The sequence below is a fragment of the Seriola dumerili genome, unplaced genomic scaffold (genome assembly GCF_002260705.1).
Source record: "Seriola dumerili isolate Sdu_G_001 unplaced genomic scaffold, Sdu_1.0 BDQW01000110.1, whole genome shotgun sequence".
Classification (NCBI taxonomy): domain Eukaryota; kingdom Metazoa; phylum Chordata; class Actinopteri; order Carangiformes; family Carangidae; genus Seriola; species Seriola dumerili.
Genome location: NW_019174365.1, coordinates 10502021 through 10523832, shown reverse-complemented (window position 1 = coordinate 10523832; position 21812 = coordinate 10502021). Strand labels below are relative to the sequence as shown.

General features: G+C 41.4%; 1 protein-coding gene across 1 annotated transcript in view; it reads right to left on the bottom strand.

Moving 5' to 3' along the window:
- LOC111223045 (dolichyl-diphosphooligosaccharide--protein glycosyltransferase subunit STT3B) overlaps window positions 1–21812 on the bottom strand; it is a 78588-nt gene that overhangs the window by 16908 nt on the left and 39868 nt on the right. Inside the window, exons 3-7 of the mRNA XM_022747014.1 lie at window positions 20456–20743; window positions 12177–12242; window positions 5491–5590; window positions 3861–3959; window positions 1739–1885 (exon numbers count right to left, since the gene is read on the bottom strand). Of these exons, the coding sequence (XP_022602735.1) occupies window positions 1739–1885; window positions 3861–3959; window positions 5491–5590; window positions 12177–12242; window positions 20456–20743 (700 nt within the window). The remainder of the gene's footprint in view (window positions 1–1738; window positions 1886–3860; window positions 3960–5490; window positions 5591–12176; window positions 12243–20455; window positions 20744–21812) is intronic.

Genomic DNA, 21812 nt, shown 5'->3' with positions numbered 1-21812 from the left:
CTACCTAAGGGGATAAATGAGCTCCCTTCTTACACAGTAAACTGTATTAGCTTTCTTGGGACCAGTCTGAGTTAATACACCACTAGATAAGTGAAGCGAAGCCAGTGTAATGCTGTGGAAAGGAGTTAAAAGAGTTTTTGCTTTGTGTTTTCCATCTCTTGGTGCTATAAGAGAGTGTGTCCATTAAATAAGTCGAGATGCTGAATTTGTCAATTTGTCACTTAAACAGGAAACAAATAAAATTAAGAAATAGCAAAGAGGCAACATCTGAAAGTCCTGAAACCCTGAGGCATCCACTGTGGCCACAAGCCCAGGCAGAGCTGAAGATAATGGAGAAAAACATAAACAAGGACAAAGATCAACCAGCTGGCGGTGAACATCAGGGTTCAACCAGGCTAGTCAAAAAAAAGAAAACAAAAAAAAAAACACTCCACTCCTCCACCAACACTCAACAGTTCTCAAACTTACAGAGCTGTTTGTTTGGATTTGTTTATCATTTCCCTTCCAGGTTTAATCTTCTGACAAACCAAGCACTGATTAGCAGCCCACTGGGGGAGGACTGGTGGTCAGGCCATTACAGGATAGTGTTTAAACACACTAACTTTTGGCAAAAAGAAGAAAACAAAATCTAAAATGGCTGAAATCCCAGGTCTGGATCAGCATCAAAATCCAGTCAACTGATCCTTGCACAAATGGCTATTTGTCCAGCAAATCTCAGTCAAATTCAGGATAATTTTTTACATATTGTGCTAATAAACAAACAAACAAACAGATGGGGGTGAAGATATTACCATCACCTATTTTATTATTGGAGTATAACACTCTTATTAGCCCATGATCCTACATTAAGAAGACCAAGATAAAAATCCAGGACAAACTAGATTTGGGTTTAACAGTTTTTGTTGGCAGTAGTTCTGTTTCTACTGTTTCAATATTCACACATTATGATTGGAAGATGATCTGACAATGTGTCACTGGGCCACTCAACTTTACCACACGACAGTGTCTCATACATATGCTGTTTTACTTGCTGCAAGTGATGCTAATTACTTGCTAGCAGTGGGCAAATAATAGTTATTTTTATGGTTGTATTTTCAATTAACATAGCTTAAACAGTGTCAGAAAACATTAAGAACATTAAGACATTTTTTTGCCATAAATCAGAAAATTTTGTCCATGTTTTTAGAAGGAAATGTTATATAAATCCGGCTATGAATGAAGGTTTTTGCAAAGGGGTTTGTTCATATATCAGAGTATAGAAAGCATGCATTTTTATTGGAAACCAGCATTTGCAGACACAATATCTAATATAAAAGGAAATGACCATGTTCAGATCCAACAACATGCGAGAGAAAGTGCTCTACAATGACGCAATCCGACAAAGTGCAGTATCATAGATTTGTATTTCTGTCATTTTCTTCCCACTAGTCTGAAGGAAAACATGATGGGAGCAAAAAAAGTACAAAATCTCAAAATTGACCAGTGCATGAAAAAATGATGTGTTTGCCTGCTGTGTTTCACCTTAAATTTGAGAAGCTGGAACCAGAGAATATTTGGAACATTTTTGCTTAATAACTGACTGAAATAAATAATCAATTATTGTTCTAATCAATTTTTAGATGATCAACAAATCAACAAATTGTATTTACTACACTCTCAAGGACAAAACACAAGACACTAAATGAAATGGTTTACAATTTCCAACAACACTGACTACATGTGAGCGGGACATACAGACCTGTGTATGTGAGATAGATCACGGTGAGGAAGACCACGCCGGCAGCCAGAGAGACTCCGAGGAAGAAAAGCGTCTGGAACTCCTGTCTGGTAAGCCTGTCCTTCAGGTACTGCAGGAAGGCATAGGCTTGGAGAAGTGCAAACACACCTGAGAAAAAGCCACAGTGAGAAGCAAAAGAATGAGCAAACATACAAAGGGAACCCACACAGAATATCTGAGGAGGGCCTGATTCATCCTGCCTCCTGCAGGGTACCAAGTGGGTTTTCGTGGCTAAGAAGTGCCGTTGTCAGTTTGGCAGGATTCTCAACAAAGCAGTTTGCGATAGCCCCTTTGGCTGTTCATTCAGATGTGAAAGACAAATACTGCGGGACAACATATTTCAAATGCATGAGACAGATTTGTGTAAATAAGCCGTTCTCTTTCCCTCGCCTTGTCTTTCTTTTTGCAGCCCCTTTGGTCACACGTCTTTCCTCCGTTCCTTTGCTCTGTCACTTTTTCAGTGCCGTTTTCTCCAGTGCCTCTCTTTGTTTGCATGGTGAATTTGATCTAAAAAATTGAAAAGAGGCCTGGTTCCCCTGTTTCATCACCTCCTGTCCTTTTCAAACCTTGTGTGAAATCACCCGACTCCTCAGCTTGCCCATCACCGCACCGCCCACAGCAGGTTTTTACCCATTTCCAAGGTTAAGCCCCAGCCTGACTCCTCAAGAGCCACCCTGGCGCTAACACGCTTGTCACTCTATGCCACCCTGCCTGCCTGCCTGCCTCGGGGGCTGATATCACAACGGTACCGACAGGTCCATGGCTCTGTCACTCTCTTCCTGTCTCCCACTGAGCTCCCCGAATGCTACCACCAGATGTTCTGAACAGCTGCTACCCTGGCGACATAAAAACACACTCGCTCTTTGAGAGATAGAGAGAGAGGGGAGCCAAAAACAGAGAGAGGCAGAGATGATTTTTGGTAGTGCATTCTTCAAAGCCTCTCATAATGCTGTTTGTGCTGTAGACACCCGGAAAAACAGGGCGCTTCAATGTAGTCTTCTGCAGTGTAAAGAGAATTCTCAAAAAAGGTTCCGCTCAGCTTCCTGAAGCTGCCAAGTCCTCTCCCAATCTGGATGTAAATGAACACAAGAGTCGTGCACATACATGCGCACCCTTCCATGCTGTCAGGCAGCAGATGGGCCCACTCTTGAGAGGCGAAACTGAACAAGCTTTAATAAACTCTCCACAAGCCAAAAATGAAAAGTACTTTAAGTGCTTAGCCCATATGGGTGGCATGTGAAGCTGCTTACTTATTTCTATTGGGCAAGTACTCTAGGAAGGTCCTGTGTTCATCTTCAGACAGAGCATGACTAACGGTGTCAGCACAAGGGGATTCAATCCCCGCTGCAGCCAAGCAATCCTAAAGTGTGTGCATCCTCGGCACTGTAAGGTGCTTTGGATAACAAAGCTTAAGTAAAGTCACACCTTTAATACATGAACTACTGTTGTCAGCCTGAACCCTTTCCCCCCTGTGTTTTGTGGCATACATTTGTTGGCAGGGTCACGGCAGGTTGGAAATAGAAATGAACGCTCTGCATTGTATCTTGTTTTTCTTTGTACAAAACCCAGACAAACGGGCTGCTCAGTTACTTAATGTAACTTCAAATAGGAATTTTCATACAAACAATTTAATTGTAATTGAAGGAATTCATGATAACAAAAGTCTGTGTTTTAGTTTTTTCTGGCCAGTTGTGTGTAGTTTAACACGCTGTGAACACAACACTGACATATTATCACCTAACTAAGATGATTTGATGTGCTAGCAAACAGCGGCCTATGTAGACATTGAGTACATACGACATTAGCATTCATTTGGAGTCGTGTTTCTGGTCACTTGAAGAATGCAAGTCCAATGTTCACGCTCTTACTCTTGAGGAAAGTATTTGGCAATTTAGCTGCTAAATACAGGATTGTTCACCAACCAGTTGCTTACTTTGTCTGCCAGTTGGTGTGCGGCAGCTAACGCACAGTGAGAAAACGTTGATGAGCGCGGTGAGAATAAACCAAAACAGTTGGCTGTAAAACCAAAACAATAAGCTAAAAGACTCAGACACTCCAGGAGATAGAGGAGGGTGGGACTTACCGGCAGCAGCCATGTGCTCACTGGTCCTGATTGGCTGGAAGCCGACAAAAGGGATCTGCATTGACAGTACGAGACCCACAATGTAGAAAGTGCTGTATGCTGTGAAGAGACAAGAGACACACCAAACCAGATAAGAAATCAAACAATCAAAATAAACTATTGCTCTACTGAAAACCCTCTGTTCTTTTCCACCACTCAAGTTTTGGTCCCTCTATGGGAAATCAACCGCAAAAGTGGTATTTAAAGTCTATTGATTTTCACTGTTGCACCTCAGAGGGAGTAAATACAAAATACCTAATCCAATGTCATTTACTGAGAAAATGGGAGCTGGCTCGGCGCAGTGTGGCGGGGAGGCCTGGAGTGAGACGACGGTGCTGAGAACAGTGCAACTCCCACCTTTGTAGCTGGGGGAACCGATTCGCAGACGCACCAGCTTAATTAAGATTTCATACTCTTCCTGAAGAGTGCGCTTCGTTTTTGAAGTAGTTGTGACCGCCCTCAGCAATCTCTTTCTCACACATCTGCTATTGACTCAAGACAGAAAAAGAAGAATTGTGAGGGAACATAGACTGCGAGGCATTTTTATTAAACTAGGATTTTCTTTTTTCCTTCTGTATGTTCCTGCGTTGTGACTGAGAGACACCTGGCTCTGAAAAGAAGAGCTGGAAGGTGAAGAGAGGAGGGAAGGTGACAAGTATAGGAAGTGCTTGAAGATGTAATGTCTTTTCTGTCAACAGAATATGTCTACAAATATATTTCTCCATCTCTCGTTTGCTACCCAAAGGTGCAAGAGGTTGCTGGATGACGTTCAGGCTGCAGATATCCTTGAGGAAACAGCGAAGGCGGAAGGAAATTTTCCACCTCGTCTAACAGCTCTGTATCGCCTAGTGGTCATTGTTGAAGAACCGTTTGGAGATAGAGCAGAGGTAGGTAAAAGCCTTCTCACTGTGAAGAGGCCGTAATTCATTTTCAAAGCTCTCAAAGACTCTGCTTTGCAGTTACACTGAATACAACATATAATCATATGTAAATGATACTTGACACGGCATCATTTATCTTGACCACAACAGGAGTGCCTGTCGTGAGCTCAGGGCTAAGCTGACGACGGATGTGTGGATGGTGGAGGGTCTGAAGGATTGAGCGCGAGTTTTCTGAGCCAACGGGTAATGCGCCGGAGCTGCCACGTGCTCTCTGAAGCTGGGGTGCTCTGTGGAGTAACAAGCCTATCCTCTTCACCAGCGCTCTGAGGATAAAAACGAGGATAAGGTAACAGGTGGCTGCGTTTACTGTTAAGTGGTGTGTGGGTGTGCGGATGTCTGCACTGCTGATGATGGAATGCTTATGGAGGTGAGAGATGAACACAGGCGTGACTGGGCATTTGAGCTTGTTTCAGGGTCAAATGCTTGGGCAACAGTGTTGGGAGTCACATGAGGAGGACTAGCGTTTCCTCTGTTTACTGCAAACATTTCTATTCTAATGGGAACAGATCTGAAAACACTTTCCATGTCAGCTACTGTTTGTGGGGGAGTTTTAAACATCACGTCACACACTGAAAATTGTCTGGTTTAATTGCTTGTGCTTTTGTGAGTGTGTGTGTGTGTGTGTGTGTGTGTGTGTGTGTGTATCTTACCGATGTAGACTCTTCTGCTGTAGCGTTGCATCAGCAGCAGCACAAACACATGCAGAGGAATCAGGTTGATTATGAACACATAGCCACCCCACGCCGACACCTAGAACACACACAAACACATACGTACAAATGGACATTATTCTTCATTTACAAAGAACTGAAAGGTCATATATGATCAATGATTCTTCAATTTGTTGTTCTGTATCAAATGAGCTAACCCTGCCGAGCGGGGGTTGTTGTCCTGGTAAAATTCTTCACATTAGCTTTGCAGGAAATGTGTGATTTTCCCTGGTGAAGGGAGCTAATCGAAACCCAGTCCAGTTGGAAGACACTGGGGGGCTATTTTACAAAAGCAGCATTCAGAAATCCAGGATTAGAGAAAAAGCAAGGCTTGACCAAGTCTCGTCAATGCATCCTGGCTTTATACGTTTCACACTGGCCAAACCAGGATGAGGAGGTGCGACTAGGTGAAGCCACGTATAAGTAACTTGGATAAATGCGCGTTCACAGCTTTCTTTTACAGACCACGAGGTTGATCACAGATTTCCTGACGCAAAAATGGAGAGGACGAACATCACACCCAGTGAGCCACAGCTACTGATGGAAGCTTGTGAGGAAATAAAGTATATTATATAAAAAAAACAGGAAACAAGTCTTCTGTAATAAAACAGCAAGAAAAAGCGAGGCAGACAACAGTGCACAGACTGAATGTTTAAGTAGAAGTAGACCAATGTTCTCGGCTCATAAAGGAGCACTATGTCACTATGTCAAGGTTGTTGTTGTGCGTTGTTCATTTTAGCTTTGATTGGTTTGTATGGAAACTAAAAATGAAAAAACTCTGCCGTCACGGTGCATTTGTGTGTAATCACAGGTTACTGTAGCTTGTGAACTCAGTACTGTATGCAGCCTGCCCCCTCTGGCAACACTGAATGTGTTTAATGCAAAAAAAATGAATTCACACATACTACTATGGCTGCAGCTAACAATTATTTTCATTGCTGAATAGCCTGCCAATTACTCTCCCTATTGGTCAATTGATCGGCCTATGAAATGCCAAAAGACAGCGAGAAAATGCCCATTACAGTTTCTCAGAGCCCAAGGTCATATTTCTAAAAGTCTTGTCTTGTCTTACCAACAGTGCAAAAGCTGTGAATCCTCAGATTTGAGAAGGTTCAACCATCAAATGTTTAACATTTTTTTACTTAAAATTTGAGGCGGTTAATCAATTATCAATATAGGTAATTCATTTTCTGTCACTTGGCTGGTTGACTAGGTGACTTAAAGCTACAACACTAATATACAGCAGATAAACAAAAGTAAAAACTCAATGTGTAATATGTGACTATCGTATGACCTTGATTTGCAAACACAATTTTAACTGTAAAAAGGAAATCGATCCATACACACAAACTGCCCTTCTTACATGCATGCAACTCTGCACAAAATCCCCTTCAACACGTTGACAAGAATCACTCAAGAAGGGAAGTAAAGACATCTTACTGCCTCCTCCCATTAGACACAAGCACACAGCTATAAAAAAACAGTGACGTATATAGAATCTATAAAAACTAGGCAATCATACTTTGCATGTTAGATGTAAAATGTGAGCTGAACCAATAACTTTAAAAGCTCCACTAAAATTATTCTTCAACTGCTTTTGAGGTCCACTGAGTATCATAGCAGTGGATGTGGGGGCTATAAAACTACTCCACAAAAACATCACCAACAAATTTTCAATAGTCTGTACTTCACTACAGCAAAGGGCAAATGGAAACAGTGAGAGCACTAGAATGAAAGTCACAAGAGCATGGAGAAAGAGTAAACGAATAGAGAGAAAGCAAGAGTGTTCAGAAAGAGAGCAAGACAGAGCAAAAGAGAAAAGAGAGATATAAAGTTCTAGAGATTACTACTTCAGAGTAATTTTAGAGAGTAATACTTTATTTGCCATAGCTCGTCAGAAGGGCCCCTATCGCACCTCCTGAGTACGATGAAAAGAGCATTCATTACACTTATGCAATCACAGGAAAAACAAGAACATCATGTCTAATTGATGAAAACATTAATATGCTACATTAAGGCAGAGTGTGAAAGAAACCCCCTAAATAAGTTCCTTGCTGAATGGTTAGGTGCAATTATCTTTTGGCAGTCGCTTGCATCTGTTCTCGCAGATGGTGACAGTCAATTAGTAGCATGTGAACCGTAACTCGCATGAATACCAGAGATGACTTCAATTTAAGACACAGGGGCGGCTGATCCGAGTCTGTGTAGCTGACTGCCTGGGAACTAATTGAAAACAAAACACTTGAAACACAGTGACGGAGGTTACCGGCTGCACAGCTTGACTAAATATAACGTACTGTATGTTAATATCTGTGTCTTGTAAGCACGCATGATATGGTTAGGAAAACAGAGAATGGACAACAGGAGTAAAAGGAAGTATGGAGGAGTGCTTGAGATATTGTTAATTATAAAAGTATGCCAACCACACCAGTTTTTCCTCAAGGTAAAACTAATGAAAAAGCCTGCTGAAAATATTGATCCCTCTTAGTTAGACTCCCTGATATCACTGAGGTTCGTTATTGACTCAGAGAGTCAAAGTAACACAACATTATTTTTAAGGCTTGTTTTTTCCCATTTGGATACTTAGCTGGGTAAAAGCCAGTGAGACTCAATGCCATGTGAGGAGGATGAAAAACACTAACTGAAAATGGTCGCTATATGCATTATAGTGTGAGGGCGGCCGAACAACTCAAAATGGAGATTACAACTAACTGCTGGTGCTGCTGGAGATAAAGTCAAGTAATCAGTCTTTAGGCTTTGTCCTCTGGGGACCATGAGTGTCTGTGCAAAATTTCATTGTAATCCATCTAATAGAAATATTCAAGTCTGGACCAAAGTACAAACATTTCCTCCCCCAGGGCCATGCCACTAGCAAGGCTACAGATAAGATTCCCAGTCATAATTACCATTTAGATATTGGCCTGAACAGTATTCACAAGTCAGATCTGGTAAATACTATAATTTTGATATGATGTTAAGATGGCAGCAGCAAACTCTACAATGCACCCTAATTGCAGATTTACCTCTCCATTCTCCAGAATAAATGGTCCCGCCAGCAGAGTGCACAATCAGCTGGAGGAAAAAACATTGGGAGAAACTGGCCATCTGGTCACATTAGAGGACCATGCAAAGATGAATGCCCATGACAAAAACCAAAGCTGTGTGAGTGTGTAAATGTGTGTGTGTGTGTGTGTGTGTGTGTGTGTGTGTACGAACAAGTTCTATTGAATTATGGTTCTAACAGCCAGCTCTCTGCTCGAGCCACAGGCTAACAGCTGAGGGCAGGAATCAGAAAATGTTCGGAGCAAAGTCAGAGCTGTTATCGCTCTCTGCATTTCATACTGGGCTTATCTGATGACCACGGGGCCACTCTCAAAAGTATATAGAGAACACAGCATGCAGCGGGGAGAAGGGGTTTAGTGTGCATGTGCGCGTGCATGTTATGTGTTTGCACAAGCGAAAATGAAAATGAATGTTCCGTTTGTGTGTGTGCTTCTTCATTAAATGCATCCTCTCTAATACCAACAGTGACTTTCTGGTTCATTAAAAAGACTTGAAGATGACTTAATGATCAAGGGTCAACAGAAGGGTTGCGGCTATAACACACACACTTTTTGTGAATCTAGATCACACTGGGTAACAGGCCAGTACATTTATTAGCGTGTATGCCTGCATATGAGTCAGATGCTGATCGCTCCAGGGATAGACCTTGTGCAAAGGCCAGATTCCTGCTGGCTTTTTACTCTTACCACATTAATATCCTTCTCTAGTTATGAGCTGGAATGTTATCACTTACTTATAATTAAACAAGCCTATGAGTCCAAAGCCATGTTAATAGCTCTGTGAGGGATTGCTTTGAGCTAAATGCTAATGTCAGCATTCTAACATGCTCATAATGACAACGTCAACATGCTGATATTTAGCAGTCATTATGTTCCCCATGTCCCAATTATAGTTTACTGCATTGGCATGCTAATATCCATCAATAAGCTGCACTCAGTACAACTGAGGCTGAGGATGACATTAGCTTTGCAGGTATTTGATTATAAACTCAAGTATTGGGCAAACTGAAATATTAATCTGATGACAGCGCTACATGAAAGATTAAGGGATTTTATTACAATTGATGGGGGGTGGGGGTGGGGGGTGGGGGGTCACGAATATCTGTACCAACTTTCATCACAATCCATCCAATAATTGATGACATATGACACAAAAAACCCCCACAAATGTCAGCCTCATAGCTAGAGAGCTACTTAGCAGGATAAGCAAAAACTCCTACCCGCTGCTAGCGTTACTAGTAGGCTTCATCCTCTGAAGACTGCGAATGCAAAGTTTCCTAGCGAACCATCCAATAGTTGTTGAGATAATTCAGTCTGGATCAAAGGGTTGGACTGACTAATAGGCCATTCCATTAGCATGACTAATAAATCAAACAAGGTGACATCTTTGAAACAATCACCCGAGGAGTCTTGTGTCCAGAACATTTAATCTGGCACAGGTTTCTGTGCTAGCAGGGACTATGAGGGTTTAGAGGGAAGAGTCAGCCAAAGCTTTGGGAATGATGAGCACAGTGCAGTTGATCCATGCATCTGCTTTTGCTCTGTCCTGTGTTTTTTTTTTCCCTCCCTTCCACCCTCACCCTCTTTATGCTCACCCCTGGAGGGATGAAAGGAGGATATTGCACAGCTCCCCAACTGGTTCCAGTGGCTCCTGTCCATCACTGGGTCCTACTGCTCTGATCCTCTTCTTAATCTCGTCCTTCTCTGTCCTCTCTCCTTTGATTATGCCAATATCCAGGCAGGGGTCTCTCCCTCTCTGTCTCTATATCTGCCTTATGAGTGTCAGACTTGATTAAGCTTCATGGGGAAATGGAGCCTTGGCTATATCCTGCTTAAATTGACAGCATAAGGTGATGGGGTGGTAAAAAAAAACAAAACAGTAGGGTGGGTCAACAAGTTTATGCGGCACTTTGTGTGCAGGACCGAAGGGAGACAGCGGGTTTGGAAAGGTGGTGGTGTTGATGGTGACACACAAGCCTAGTTTATTACTCCCTGCTAGAGGACTCATCTGCAACAGTGGGTGGGCGGCAGGAAAAGTACAGAGGAACATCATTGAGGAGAGGGAGAGAGAGGGTGCGAAGCAGAGAAAGTAGTGACGATGAGAGGGAAGAATGGAGATTCATGGTCCCATTGCTTATGACTAGGACAGAGCGGAAGTCACACTTCTGTCTTATCATTCTGTATTTCTCTCCATCTCTGTCCCCTCTATCCTTTCTCTCCCCTTATCTGTCCACAGCTCTCTCTATTCCTTTGTCTCCAATCTGTGTTTTGTCTCCTATTCTATTCATCTTTCCATAGTTCCTCTCTCCCCTGCTCCTGTCTCTGCAATCCTCTCTGCCTCCCTCGGATGCTGTGGCCCAGTGTGATCGATGAAGCTGGATTTCAGTAATCTGTTTCATTTGACATCTATCTCAGTGCTGGCCATAGAGATTTAGCCTGGAATGGGCAAGGAGCTGGAGCTTTTCATGGGCACTCCCGCTCCCTCACACACACATGCAAACAATCTGTCGCTGAGGCAGTGTGCCTGGATCGCCTTTTTATCTCATCAACCCCCCGATGAGCTTGTGCCTGGATTCATAAATAATGCAGAAACCACTGCCTACACTGCTCCATGCATTGGCATGTCCACACTAGACCGATGACAGTCACTCCACCGGCAGGGTTTAGTTATGAATTAGAACTAGCACCACAGGCACAAAGTGAGATTTGTTGAGACACATGCATTTCAATTCCACTTTACACCCATGGGCAAAGTTTTGAACTCCTGTGCTTCTTCTTTTTGCATTTTAACTAAGAAGAATCACAGAATCCCTTGTTGCTTGTGAAGAGTGATTGTTTATGGCAACCATGCATGATATCAAATAAATAAAACAAGAAATGGTAAAAGGATTTGATAACAGCCACAATCAATAGTCTGAATCAGAAGCAGAATTGATCAAAACTATATCATCCTAGGGGTTCATCGAACCATGATATTCATTATCAATTCACCTGTTTCTTATTTTCTCAATGAATTGTTTGGTCTGAAAAGATGACATCCTCAAATGTTTTGTTTTGTTTTGACCAACAGCCCAAAACATAAAAGATATTTAATTTACAGTGATATAAAATAAAACAGATCAGAATATTCTCACAAATGATCGACTGGGTAATGTTTAACATTTGAGCTTGAAAAATGACTTCCAACAGTTAATTGATTATCAAAATAGACGCAGATTTTTTTCATTCGATAGACAAATTAAATGCTACTCAGTAGATCTTAATCGGTGAATGAATGAATCACATAATTTGTCCCGAAGAGCAACTGGTTGTGCATCAGTGGAACAGAAACCCAAAGAACATAAACATCAGACATTCACATCAAATACATTGTGAGGTGTGTAAAAGCAGAGTACACATTTTAAAAGAATTTAAAAATGATGACAAAATATTTCAAATTTGGCTGAAAGATGGCAGAGAGGATTTAATATTACAATTCCCATTGATTAAAAAAGGGATGATATCAAGTCAAATCAGTAAGTAGCCAGTGTGTTTCCAGTGTGATTGTGTGTGAACTTTTCTTACCATGTAGAAATAGGAGAGACAGCAGCCAATAGTCCAGAATACTGAGCCTGTCTTCACTGATTTCACCTAAGAGAGAGAGAAAGAGAGAGCAGAAAATGATACAGAAGTCACACTAGTATGTTGGCCATGTATGCTGCAACATCAAATAAGACATGTAGACTCTCAGTTTGTGCTTCAGGGACACTAGAAACTAAAGCACCACCTAAAATCTGGGCAGGCCGTCTTCTCCACTAAAGGTTAACTATTTGTTTTATGGTCCCCCCCTGCTATTGAAACATGATAGTCCCAGTAAAAGCTTTGTTTACACTGGGGTTCATTGGATTTAAGAATAAGTTAAGACGTGGGTTTTGAAACTGTAATTTAAAAAGAAAATGTGCAAAAACCAACTTATAGACTTGTATATTGAGAAGTAATTTAATGATCACAGTTAAACGATCATAGTAGATACGTAGCTTCTAGCTGTGGTGAGAGAGAGGATGAGAGGAGACCAGTTTAGAGTAGACCACCGGCAAAATCTTGTAAACAAGTTCTCCTTCCCCACCACCGGCTGATAAAGCAGGCAAGTGTGCACATTAACATTTAAAAACACACTCAGATAATAACTATAATTACCACCTTACGGTTGTATGCCTCCATCAACTAGTCCAGTTAATTAGTGTGTAAAATTTTGAGTGATAGCCAAAAATGTGTTTTCATTGGTCACAGTGACCTTGACCTGTAACCTTTTACCACCAAAATCTACTTGTTTATATAAGAGATTTGCTGATGAGGGGCAATCAATGATTGGTGGGCCAAGGTGGTCTCGCCAAACCCAAATACCAAGCACAGACAGACCCTGGATCAACCACCAATCAATCAGCTGCACAGATAGACACATGCACGACATCACAGCTTCATACTGTAGATGCATGCAGATATGGCTTGACACAAAAATAAACTGTCCTCAAGCAGAGCTTTCCCTTTGTGTTGAGGTAGGCTGCAGTAAGTAGGTCGTGTGATGACCTGATTATCATTCTGTCCTATAAGAAGGTGGAACTTCTGTTTATGGAAGAAGGACGAGACGTTTTAGGGCTTTGTTGCTCTGTTGGGATTGGGGTAAGAGGACTAAAGCCCCATTCAGATGAGATTTATATCTCTGGGGCAGACGGGATGATTTTAATATTACATGTGCTGGTCACTGAGTTTAATCCCATCCAGGGCACATATGTATGATATTTCACCCCACACTGTAGTAATGATTACAGCTAGTAGTTACCCACTGTTAACTGATGAACTCGCTGGTCTGTTAGTTTAAGTCCAGTCTGGAGAGACGTCAGTCAAAAGCAGGAGTTGACTTTACGACACCTAGAACGCAAAAAGCTAATCAAATGGGCTCCTGTAGTGTCACGTCAAAAGTGATTCTGTCTTTGCTGGTCTGACTTTGGTAAAGGCAAATTAGTGCACTAGCTAAGTGTATTTAATAGTTTCAGTCCCTTTCTTTCTATGAAATCATAGTGTAAGCATCATTCAGAAGACATACTGTACTGTACAACTGCCTGTTTTAATAATTAAATTACACTTTGGTGATAATAAACATGGTTGTACGGAAACATATTATTGTCTATTACAGAATCAGTTTGTGTAGTTTGCCACAGGCTAAAAACAATTGTTACCATAAGGATGGAAAATACACAATATTATTTTCCAAATCACCCTTTTCGTATCTGACCTACACTACAACAGTTCTGCAATAAGTCCTCTTTTGTGAAGGTTATAATGTTCAGATTTTGTTGAAGCTGTTTTAGAGAGGTGTTGATTTACATATCACATTCACTTATTGGGTCACAGTGACCTTGAACTTTCAAGGTCACCTTGAACTTTCAAGGTCACCAAAATCTAATCAGCTCAGCCATGAGTTCAAGTGTACATTTGTGCCAAGTCTGAAGGGTTTTCCTAAATGCGTTAGAGATATCGTTCACGAGAATGAGATGGATGGACGGATAGACAACCTGAAAACATGATGTGTTAGCTTTTGCCGGTGCTGAGGCATGTAAAACTGAACATTATGACCGCCATAACTGTAGGATTTATTGCTAAGCTGTTGTATTAGACCGAATTAGTTTTAGCTAGGTGTAACCTTGCAACAGAGTCGACATTGCAAAAGGCACAGTAACCAAAACACTTTTCCCCTGAGTGAAAATAAGCGTGATGACAAGTGGAGAAAAACAGTTAAGGTCTGAACTGCTGTGTTCTCCTCAGACAATATTCAGATTGAAGCTGGGGCAAAGATAACACACAGCCTCATGTTGTCCATTCAGTGCATGTACGAGCCATGTTCAACTGGTGCCTCAACCTCCTCTTCCAACTACGCTCCCAGCCGCCACTCCTTTTGTGAAGACACACAAGTCACAGTGTGATACCAGTCCAGCTAATTAAATGTGAGCTGGGAGAAAGAGTGGAATTACTGTTACAACAATGTAGGCATGGTGCATGGGGTTAGAGCAAAAGGAGGGAGGCAGTGCAACTCTGTGTGTGTGTGTGTGTGTGTGTGTGTGTGTATTCATGTTACTAAGAGCTATGGTGTTAAAAAGAGCAGCTCTCCTGGGTTTGAGAGGATTCAATTATAGATTATGGGAGGGTGTGCAAGTGTGTGTGTGTTGGGGGGGGGGGTAAACACAGATTAAGCGACTGGAGTTGAATGGGTTATTAGCGGATAAAATGAAAGACTCGGATAATGAAGATTGGGCTGAGACTTGAGAGAACGGCTCTGTGTGTTTTTGCCATGTGGAGGAGAGGACGGGTGTAAAGAGACGAGGAAGAGAGCGGAAGAAATGAACGAGCAATAACGAGATACAGGAAGAGACACCAACGCGGGGTGAACAAGACGGAAGAAGAGGAGAAAGAAGGGGTAGAAAGCAATACACAGCAAGAGCAAAACAATGGGAGGGACAAAAGAAGACAAAGACAATTAAAGAGAGATGAGATGGTAGAAAGACAGAGAGGAGGAAAGGAAAACACAAAGACAAATGTGGGTAAATGGGACTGATAATGGGAAGCAGTGGTGCATGGCCAGGATGATTGTTTTTCAGGGCCCTTGCCAAATAGAACGGAGGACGTGAGAGGTGGTTGGTGAGTGGAGGGGGGATTTTTTTTTTTCTTTCGCAATGGCACTGCTCTGCTGATGACACATCACCTTAAGAGGCGGTGATGGCTACCGCAAGGAACACCTGCATCACCTGGAGATGTATTGTCCATACGCATAAGATGACAAGAAGTCGTTATGATAACGCAGAGACAAACACGTTCCTAACACACCCTAACACACATTTCCTGGTGAGAGACTAATAATTATAGGAAAAAATAGCAGGAATAAATTCATTGGAGGAGGTTCAGGCTGTAGAGTTAAGGACGAAGGCTCTCGTTAACATTTAAAAGTGCCTAATGTCCTTTTAGAGGTTGTGCAGCACCTTCTGTGAAAAATAGAAAATCTATCTAATGAAAGAAGCCTCACATGAATACCTAAAGAGGCTAATAAATATTACAATTATTAGGCCTATTATTGATATGATTTGGGCACCATGGCAAATCTGGCCAGGATGGACTGAGTCTGTTCCTGTCGAGGGCAGCTAGTGTGGACATTTGAGTGATAAATGTCACATTTAATGTTGTGTTTTATTATTTAAACCTTTTGCCTTCTGATCAAGTTGCAACTAAGGCTGGATTAGGACAAAAATTAATTTGTAAATAAATAGATTTTCTTATTGATAGCTTTTTTTATTCGAATAATCCAATATCAATTCTTAAAGTCCTAACACTATTTGCTCAAAGCCTCTACTGTTGCCATGGCGATGAACATCCAAATCAGTATTCAAATGCTGCGTTTTTCTAATATCATTATATAGGCATTACCACAAAATTCCCAAATAGCTCATGAAATAAAATATAGTAATGTAATATCATTCATAATGGGTCAATAATCATTACTAGTTATTCTTAGACAATTCACATCTCAATGTAATGCCAAAGGAAACAAATATATCACAAACCTACAACGAGTTTGGCAAATCACCTGAACACCAGTAACATCTTAGCAGACTTGCAACTGCAAAACATTTTTTCCATCATGGCTGATATTAGTGCAACCTGCATGCTAATACAGTATAATGCTGACGTCCGATTTTCGTCCTTGCCTCATTCCTGGACTTCAAGGGTTGTATGATGACACTTCTTGCATTTCCCTCTGTTTTAATCAAATTTTCACTATGTGCTCTTTCCTGACCTTCAAGACTAAATGTGTTGAGGATGAACACCATGTCCGTGAAATGTATTTTATGATAAGGAATCTGTGGACAAACAGTAACATATAGAACAATTCAGGTTCTGTTTGTTTTGCGTTTTTCTGTATATCCCTGCATATGAAAGATTGTATGTTTGTGTGCATAGAGTTGCCAAATATGTTTTATCTCCCAAATATGCACAGTATGTTTGAGAATGTAAATTCTCCCAGTGGGTGACACTATCAACTGTTTGGTTTCACTCTGCTGTGCCAGTACACAGACACTGAGCCAGTTGTGTTGTATCGGGACTTAAACTGTAGACACAACAGGCGTGCTCAGCCAGCCACCTGGACACTAAACTGCAGGTCATTGCCAGATCAGTGACAGTGAGTGAGTTCACCAAAGGGCCACAGAGCTGTCTGCGAGCACACTTGAGCCTGGTGAGTCATACTACCTTGAAACCACATGTAGAGGTGCATCCATGCACGATTTGACAAAGTGACATAAACTGGGATGGCTGAATCCTTGGCTGGATAAAAGACCCCCTCCAACCCGGCAGCAACTGTACTGCCAAGCTTGTTACGCTGTGACAAACAGCAGTGAGGCATGGCATGACGAAATACTGCATCACTACTTCTACCTGGATGAAAGCCTCCACTAATATGTAACGTGTCTTTACACTTGAGCATAAACGGAGATCAACGCCTTGAAGGTAAAATAGAAATTGGACAAATAGCCTTGTAGCTACTATTACCACTCACGACTGCCTGTGGCATGCATAATCAAAGCTCTTCTCTGTTCACTTAGTGAACCGCCCTTGGATGATCAGTTCGAGTACCAGTTTTCCTGCTCACCAACCTGTCTAACATAGAGCTCCACTGCCATTCAGCAGATAAACCATAAGGAGGACATCTGTGTCTGAGTGGGACTTTTCCATTGAAAATTCAAACGACACAGTTAAACAATATATGTAAATAGAAACTATAAACTGCACATTTAAATTAGAAATGGAAAACAAAGAGACATGAGGGGGTGAAAAAACTGCAGAAATATAAAATATTCATGCTGCCTCACACTTCCAACTGTCTTTTTGCAACTACCATATGCAGATTAAGCAGCATTCACAACAACTGTATGTTTCACTTAAAGTCTCTTCTAACAGAGACATCTTTATGCAAATACAGGCGATATGGACAACATCAAGTGATAACCCTGATTTCCATGTTCACTCATTAAATGCCTGTGGTGATCAGGAAAACATGTAATTGCATTTGTTGTGTGGATAGTTTAGGCTTAACAGTAGCCTGAATCTGCAACTGTGTGCTGTGCTGTAATTGACTCACCAAACTATCAGCTAAGACGGAACATTTATCCTGAATGCTGATGTGCACCGTTGTATGGCCTCCAAATACAGATCTGCATAAATGTAGGACTCCTGTGGATCTTGCACTGTTTTGAGCAGTGAGGGTGTTTTGTAACAGCTGCAGGCGGTCACGTTTGAACACCGTGGGTATAATGACAAAATAATCAAGCTAGTTTAAATAAAACTTCTTTTTTTTTTTTTTTTATTTGTCTGCATTATTTCCGCAGCTCTTGTACGCTTGATGTCAACCAGTATTGAATGATACATCTCCCTACAATACACAGCTACAGCTGGTCAATAGTAGACATGTGGCTTATTTGCATGAGTCTCCTCTGGTTGCACTGCGGCATCCTATCATGTAGTGATCTTTTCGAGATAATACCAAAGCTTCCAAGCTACAAAAAAAATAAACAAAATGCGATGTCTTCTGCCAAAGTAAACTGAACAGCAGGTGCAATGCAGAGGCACAGAGAAGTTTTAGCAAGGAGTAAACCAATGAAAGCGCCATTTGATTGGTACTTGAATCTCTTCTGTCATTTCTGTTCTAACGGTTTGAGTAATATATGCTTAAAGCTAGAGATAAAGGCTAATGGCAGCGTTAACTATGCAGCATAAAAACTGTCAAAATCATGCTTACATTTACAGCCAAGCAATAAGGATAAATAATTTCAAGTTGTAAAGGCATTCTCTCACTGTTGCATGCATGTTGGGGAGAAGGCTTTGCAGATGGGGGCGGCTCGTGTAGGTTCATGATGAATAAATAAGCCCTGCGCAAGACGCTACTTGAAAATAATTTCCTTCCAATCAATTTCGTCTTTTGTTGGATCTCTTTTACACTGATAAAATCCCACAATATTAAATCTGGACTCCCTTAAAAATAGCTGCCATATTCATTTGACACCTTTTCTGGCACAGGTTAACTGCAGGTGTGAAATTCATTCATAGCGATGATGAGCGTAATTGCTTCACTGTAACCTGTTACCGTTATCTTCTATCACTGCAGTCTACAGGAACAGGAGGCAATTTTGTTAATAGAAAGTCACTTTACAGACTCAATAAGATGACATGATACTGTATAAATAAGAAGTATGCCCGCTGGGTTCTAATGACAGGCAATAATATTTATGCATTTAAAGTATCTGCAGTTTTCCTCCAGCAATTCTCTATAGCCTCAGCAGCAGAGCCTTGACTGTTATATTCACCTGTATTGGCCACATCTATTCATTATTACAGTGTGCTCTTCATGACAGAACACAAATGTTAGAAATTCACGACTTTCAACTGTAGAGTACTTGGTGTGCTGAAAGTATTGTCAGCATAGAGCGAACTCTAAACATCTATTGCTGCCTTTACATTCAATTCTACTTTTGATAAAGCAGCTACGTCTTTTCTGCAGTGAAATTTTTAATACACAGTATATGTAGTGCAGTGATCTTAATCTGTTGATGTTACATAAGAAACAGACTTTACAATCTCAATCCATCTCGTTAATGTCACGAGAAACCTGGTTTACGAGAAAGAGCTGATTACTTCCATTTTATTAACCTGGTTATCTAGAAATAATGAGTTCTTTTCTATCTCAAGTTTACTTTCCACGTGTTTATTATATTAGCATTAACATTTTTATTCTCAGTATTAAAGTAAAAAATAAAGCATGTATCACTGAGGGGATACAGCTCAATACACAATGAAAAAAATCCTCAACATTTGTCAAGGTCAAATTCAAGAACAAGGAAGAAAGGAATGCTGACAAAATTGTTTGTAAAGCAGAGCTCTTCTATTTTTCTCTCTCTCTCTCACACACACACACACACACACACACACACACACACACACACACACACACACACACACACACAATGTACTCATAGTATGGTAGCTGCAGGGCTGTAAGGCAGCTGCTGATGCAACAGAAGAGTGGACAGACTGAGGTAAAGTGAAAAGTCTGTTTCAGACATCTTTTAGCTTGAAAAGCCGCTTCTTTCTACCAAGACCATTTCAAAAAATTCTTAGCACAAGTCGTTCCTGCAAACATCCAAGCAATATTCAAAAATAACCTTTTCTCCTCAAGTGAATGACTTTGTTGAACAAGGTTGAACTGGACAAATTATGTTTTAAGCAGGGAAGGAAAAGAAAAATTCTAACAAACAAAATAAATCTGAACTTGGTGAAAACAGTGATGCTGCAAATTTGCCAAGGTCAGTTGCCCTGTAGTGTATTCTTAAAGGTCATCTTATTGTGAAGTTTTCAGAGTGCAGCATGCCGTTTCCTGGGCTCCACATGGTTGGTGTGCCTTTCAAAGCTCTGGATAAATAATTCAACATCCAAGGCCCAGTAACATTTGAAAACAGGACTACTTTTCTAGCTTCATGAAGCATGTCCCCTGTAAAGTAACAAAGGACTCTGCATGCTTGACTGAGGCTGAGAGTTTGACTTTTTTTTTTTTTTTTCAGCTAAAGCAGATTTAAAACCTGAGTGACCATGATCGTTATTCTGATTCATTACAAAGACGTTTAAACTGTCACTTCAATATAATGGCAACAAAACATAGTATGAGGGGTCTACATTCACAGTGCAATTACATTTGCCTATATTACATTTCCATGCACAGTAAGATTCTTCCTTATTGCACCTTTCCATCAAGTGAGAAGTGTACGTACCCAGAGGTAGTAAGTGAACTGGAGGGCGAAGATGGCGATGCCCTCATTGTCGAAAGAGCCTGCGACAGAGCGGGAGATATAGCCAGGGACGATGGCAATGAAGCAGGCCGCCAGCAGACCTGCACCCTGGTTCCACAGCTCCCTTGTCAGCAGGAAGGTGGAGATGGCGGTCAGACCGCTGAACACCGGTGCCAGAAAGACACACACATCACGGATGTGGACAGTAATGTGGAGCAGGTTGAGCACGTAGTGGATGAGGCCCGCAGTCACCATTAACCCTGGGTATACCTGAGAGAGGGCAGAAGAGAGAGAGGTTGTGACTGGAAGTAAGGGGAACCTGAAAGTGGGAGAGATTGCATGTCGGACAAGAACAATGGTGGGTGAGGGACACAGACAGTGTACCACGAAAAGGTAGCAAGAGGAAAAAGGTGGAGCTATTTTCAGCCATGATAGGAACACGGGTCTGTGGATGGAATGTCGGTCTGTTGGTCAATTTGTCGGTGTAGTTGGTTGGTGTTCATCAACACGGGGGCCACAGTGGGCACAGAATGCCATGACTTTACGTCTACCTGCATCTCATTAAGCAGTAACAGGCACTACCTAGTGGCACAACCAAGTACTAAATCACACTACAATACATTTTATGAAAAGCAAATACTCGAATTTTAGAATCCAGAACTGGTACATTTGGCATCTTTTGCTTGCGTAATGGATGAATCCATTATAAAAAAAACTGTTGTCAGGTATGGTATTCTTCAACATGAAGTTATAATTAATTAAACCCTCCACTCAGTTGAAGATGGGGTCTGAGCAGGTGATGCCTCGTGGCCCTGTCTCGCCTATACATGAGAGCGGATCCAATTAGGGCCATGTGGAGTACACTGGCTGTCTGAGGTAAAAAGCAAGGCTATGTTAACGTGTGAGTGATGTCCCTGATGTGTTGCCGCAGTCCACGCACTTTGCCTTGCCGTTAATAAACTCAGGTCTTCGCATCTCTAATTAGCCAGTGCCTAGGAGACCTGAGCTTCTTCACCCAATCTACTTCAATGAAAATCAACCATGTCTTGCCTCTTGGCTCTGAGGATTGGACTCAGTCTAATGGAGCAGTATCCTGCCATTTATAAAACCACTCTTGTAATTATTAGCCATTTTGAAATTGGTGGTAGGGCCACGGTCACCAAAATGTTAGAGAGACGATTGAGATTATTCATCATAGAAAAGTCCATTTTGCATTGAGTTTTGGCTTGATAGATACAAATCTACGTACAAAACTTATCAACATTATTCTACGTTGATAAGTCACGTTAGTGAAGCCTTCCTTCCTTATCTATGGCTCAGGAGAAAGAGCAGTGGACAG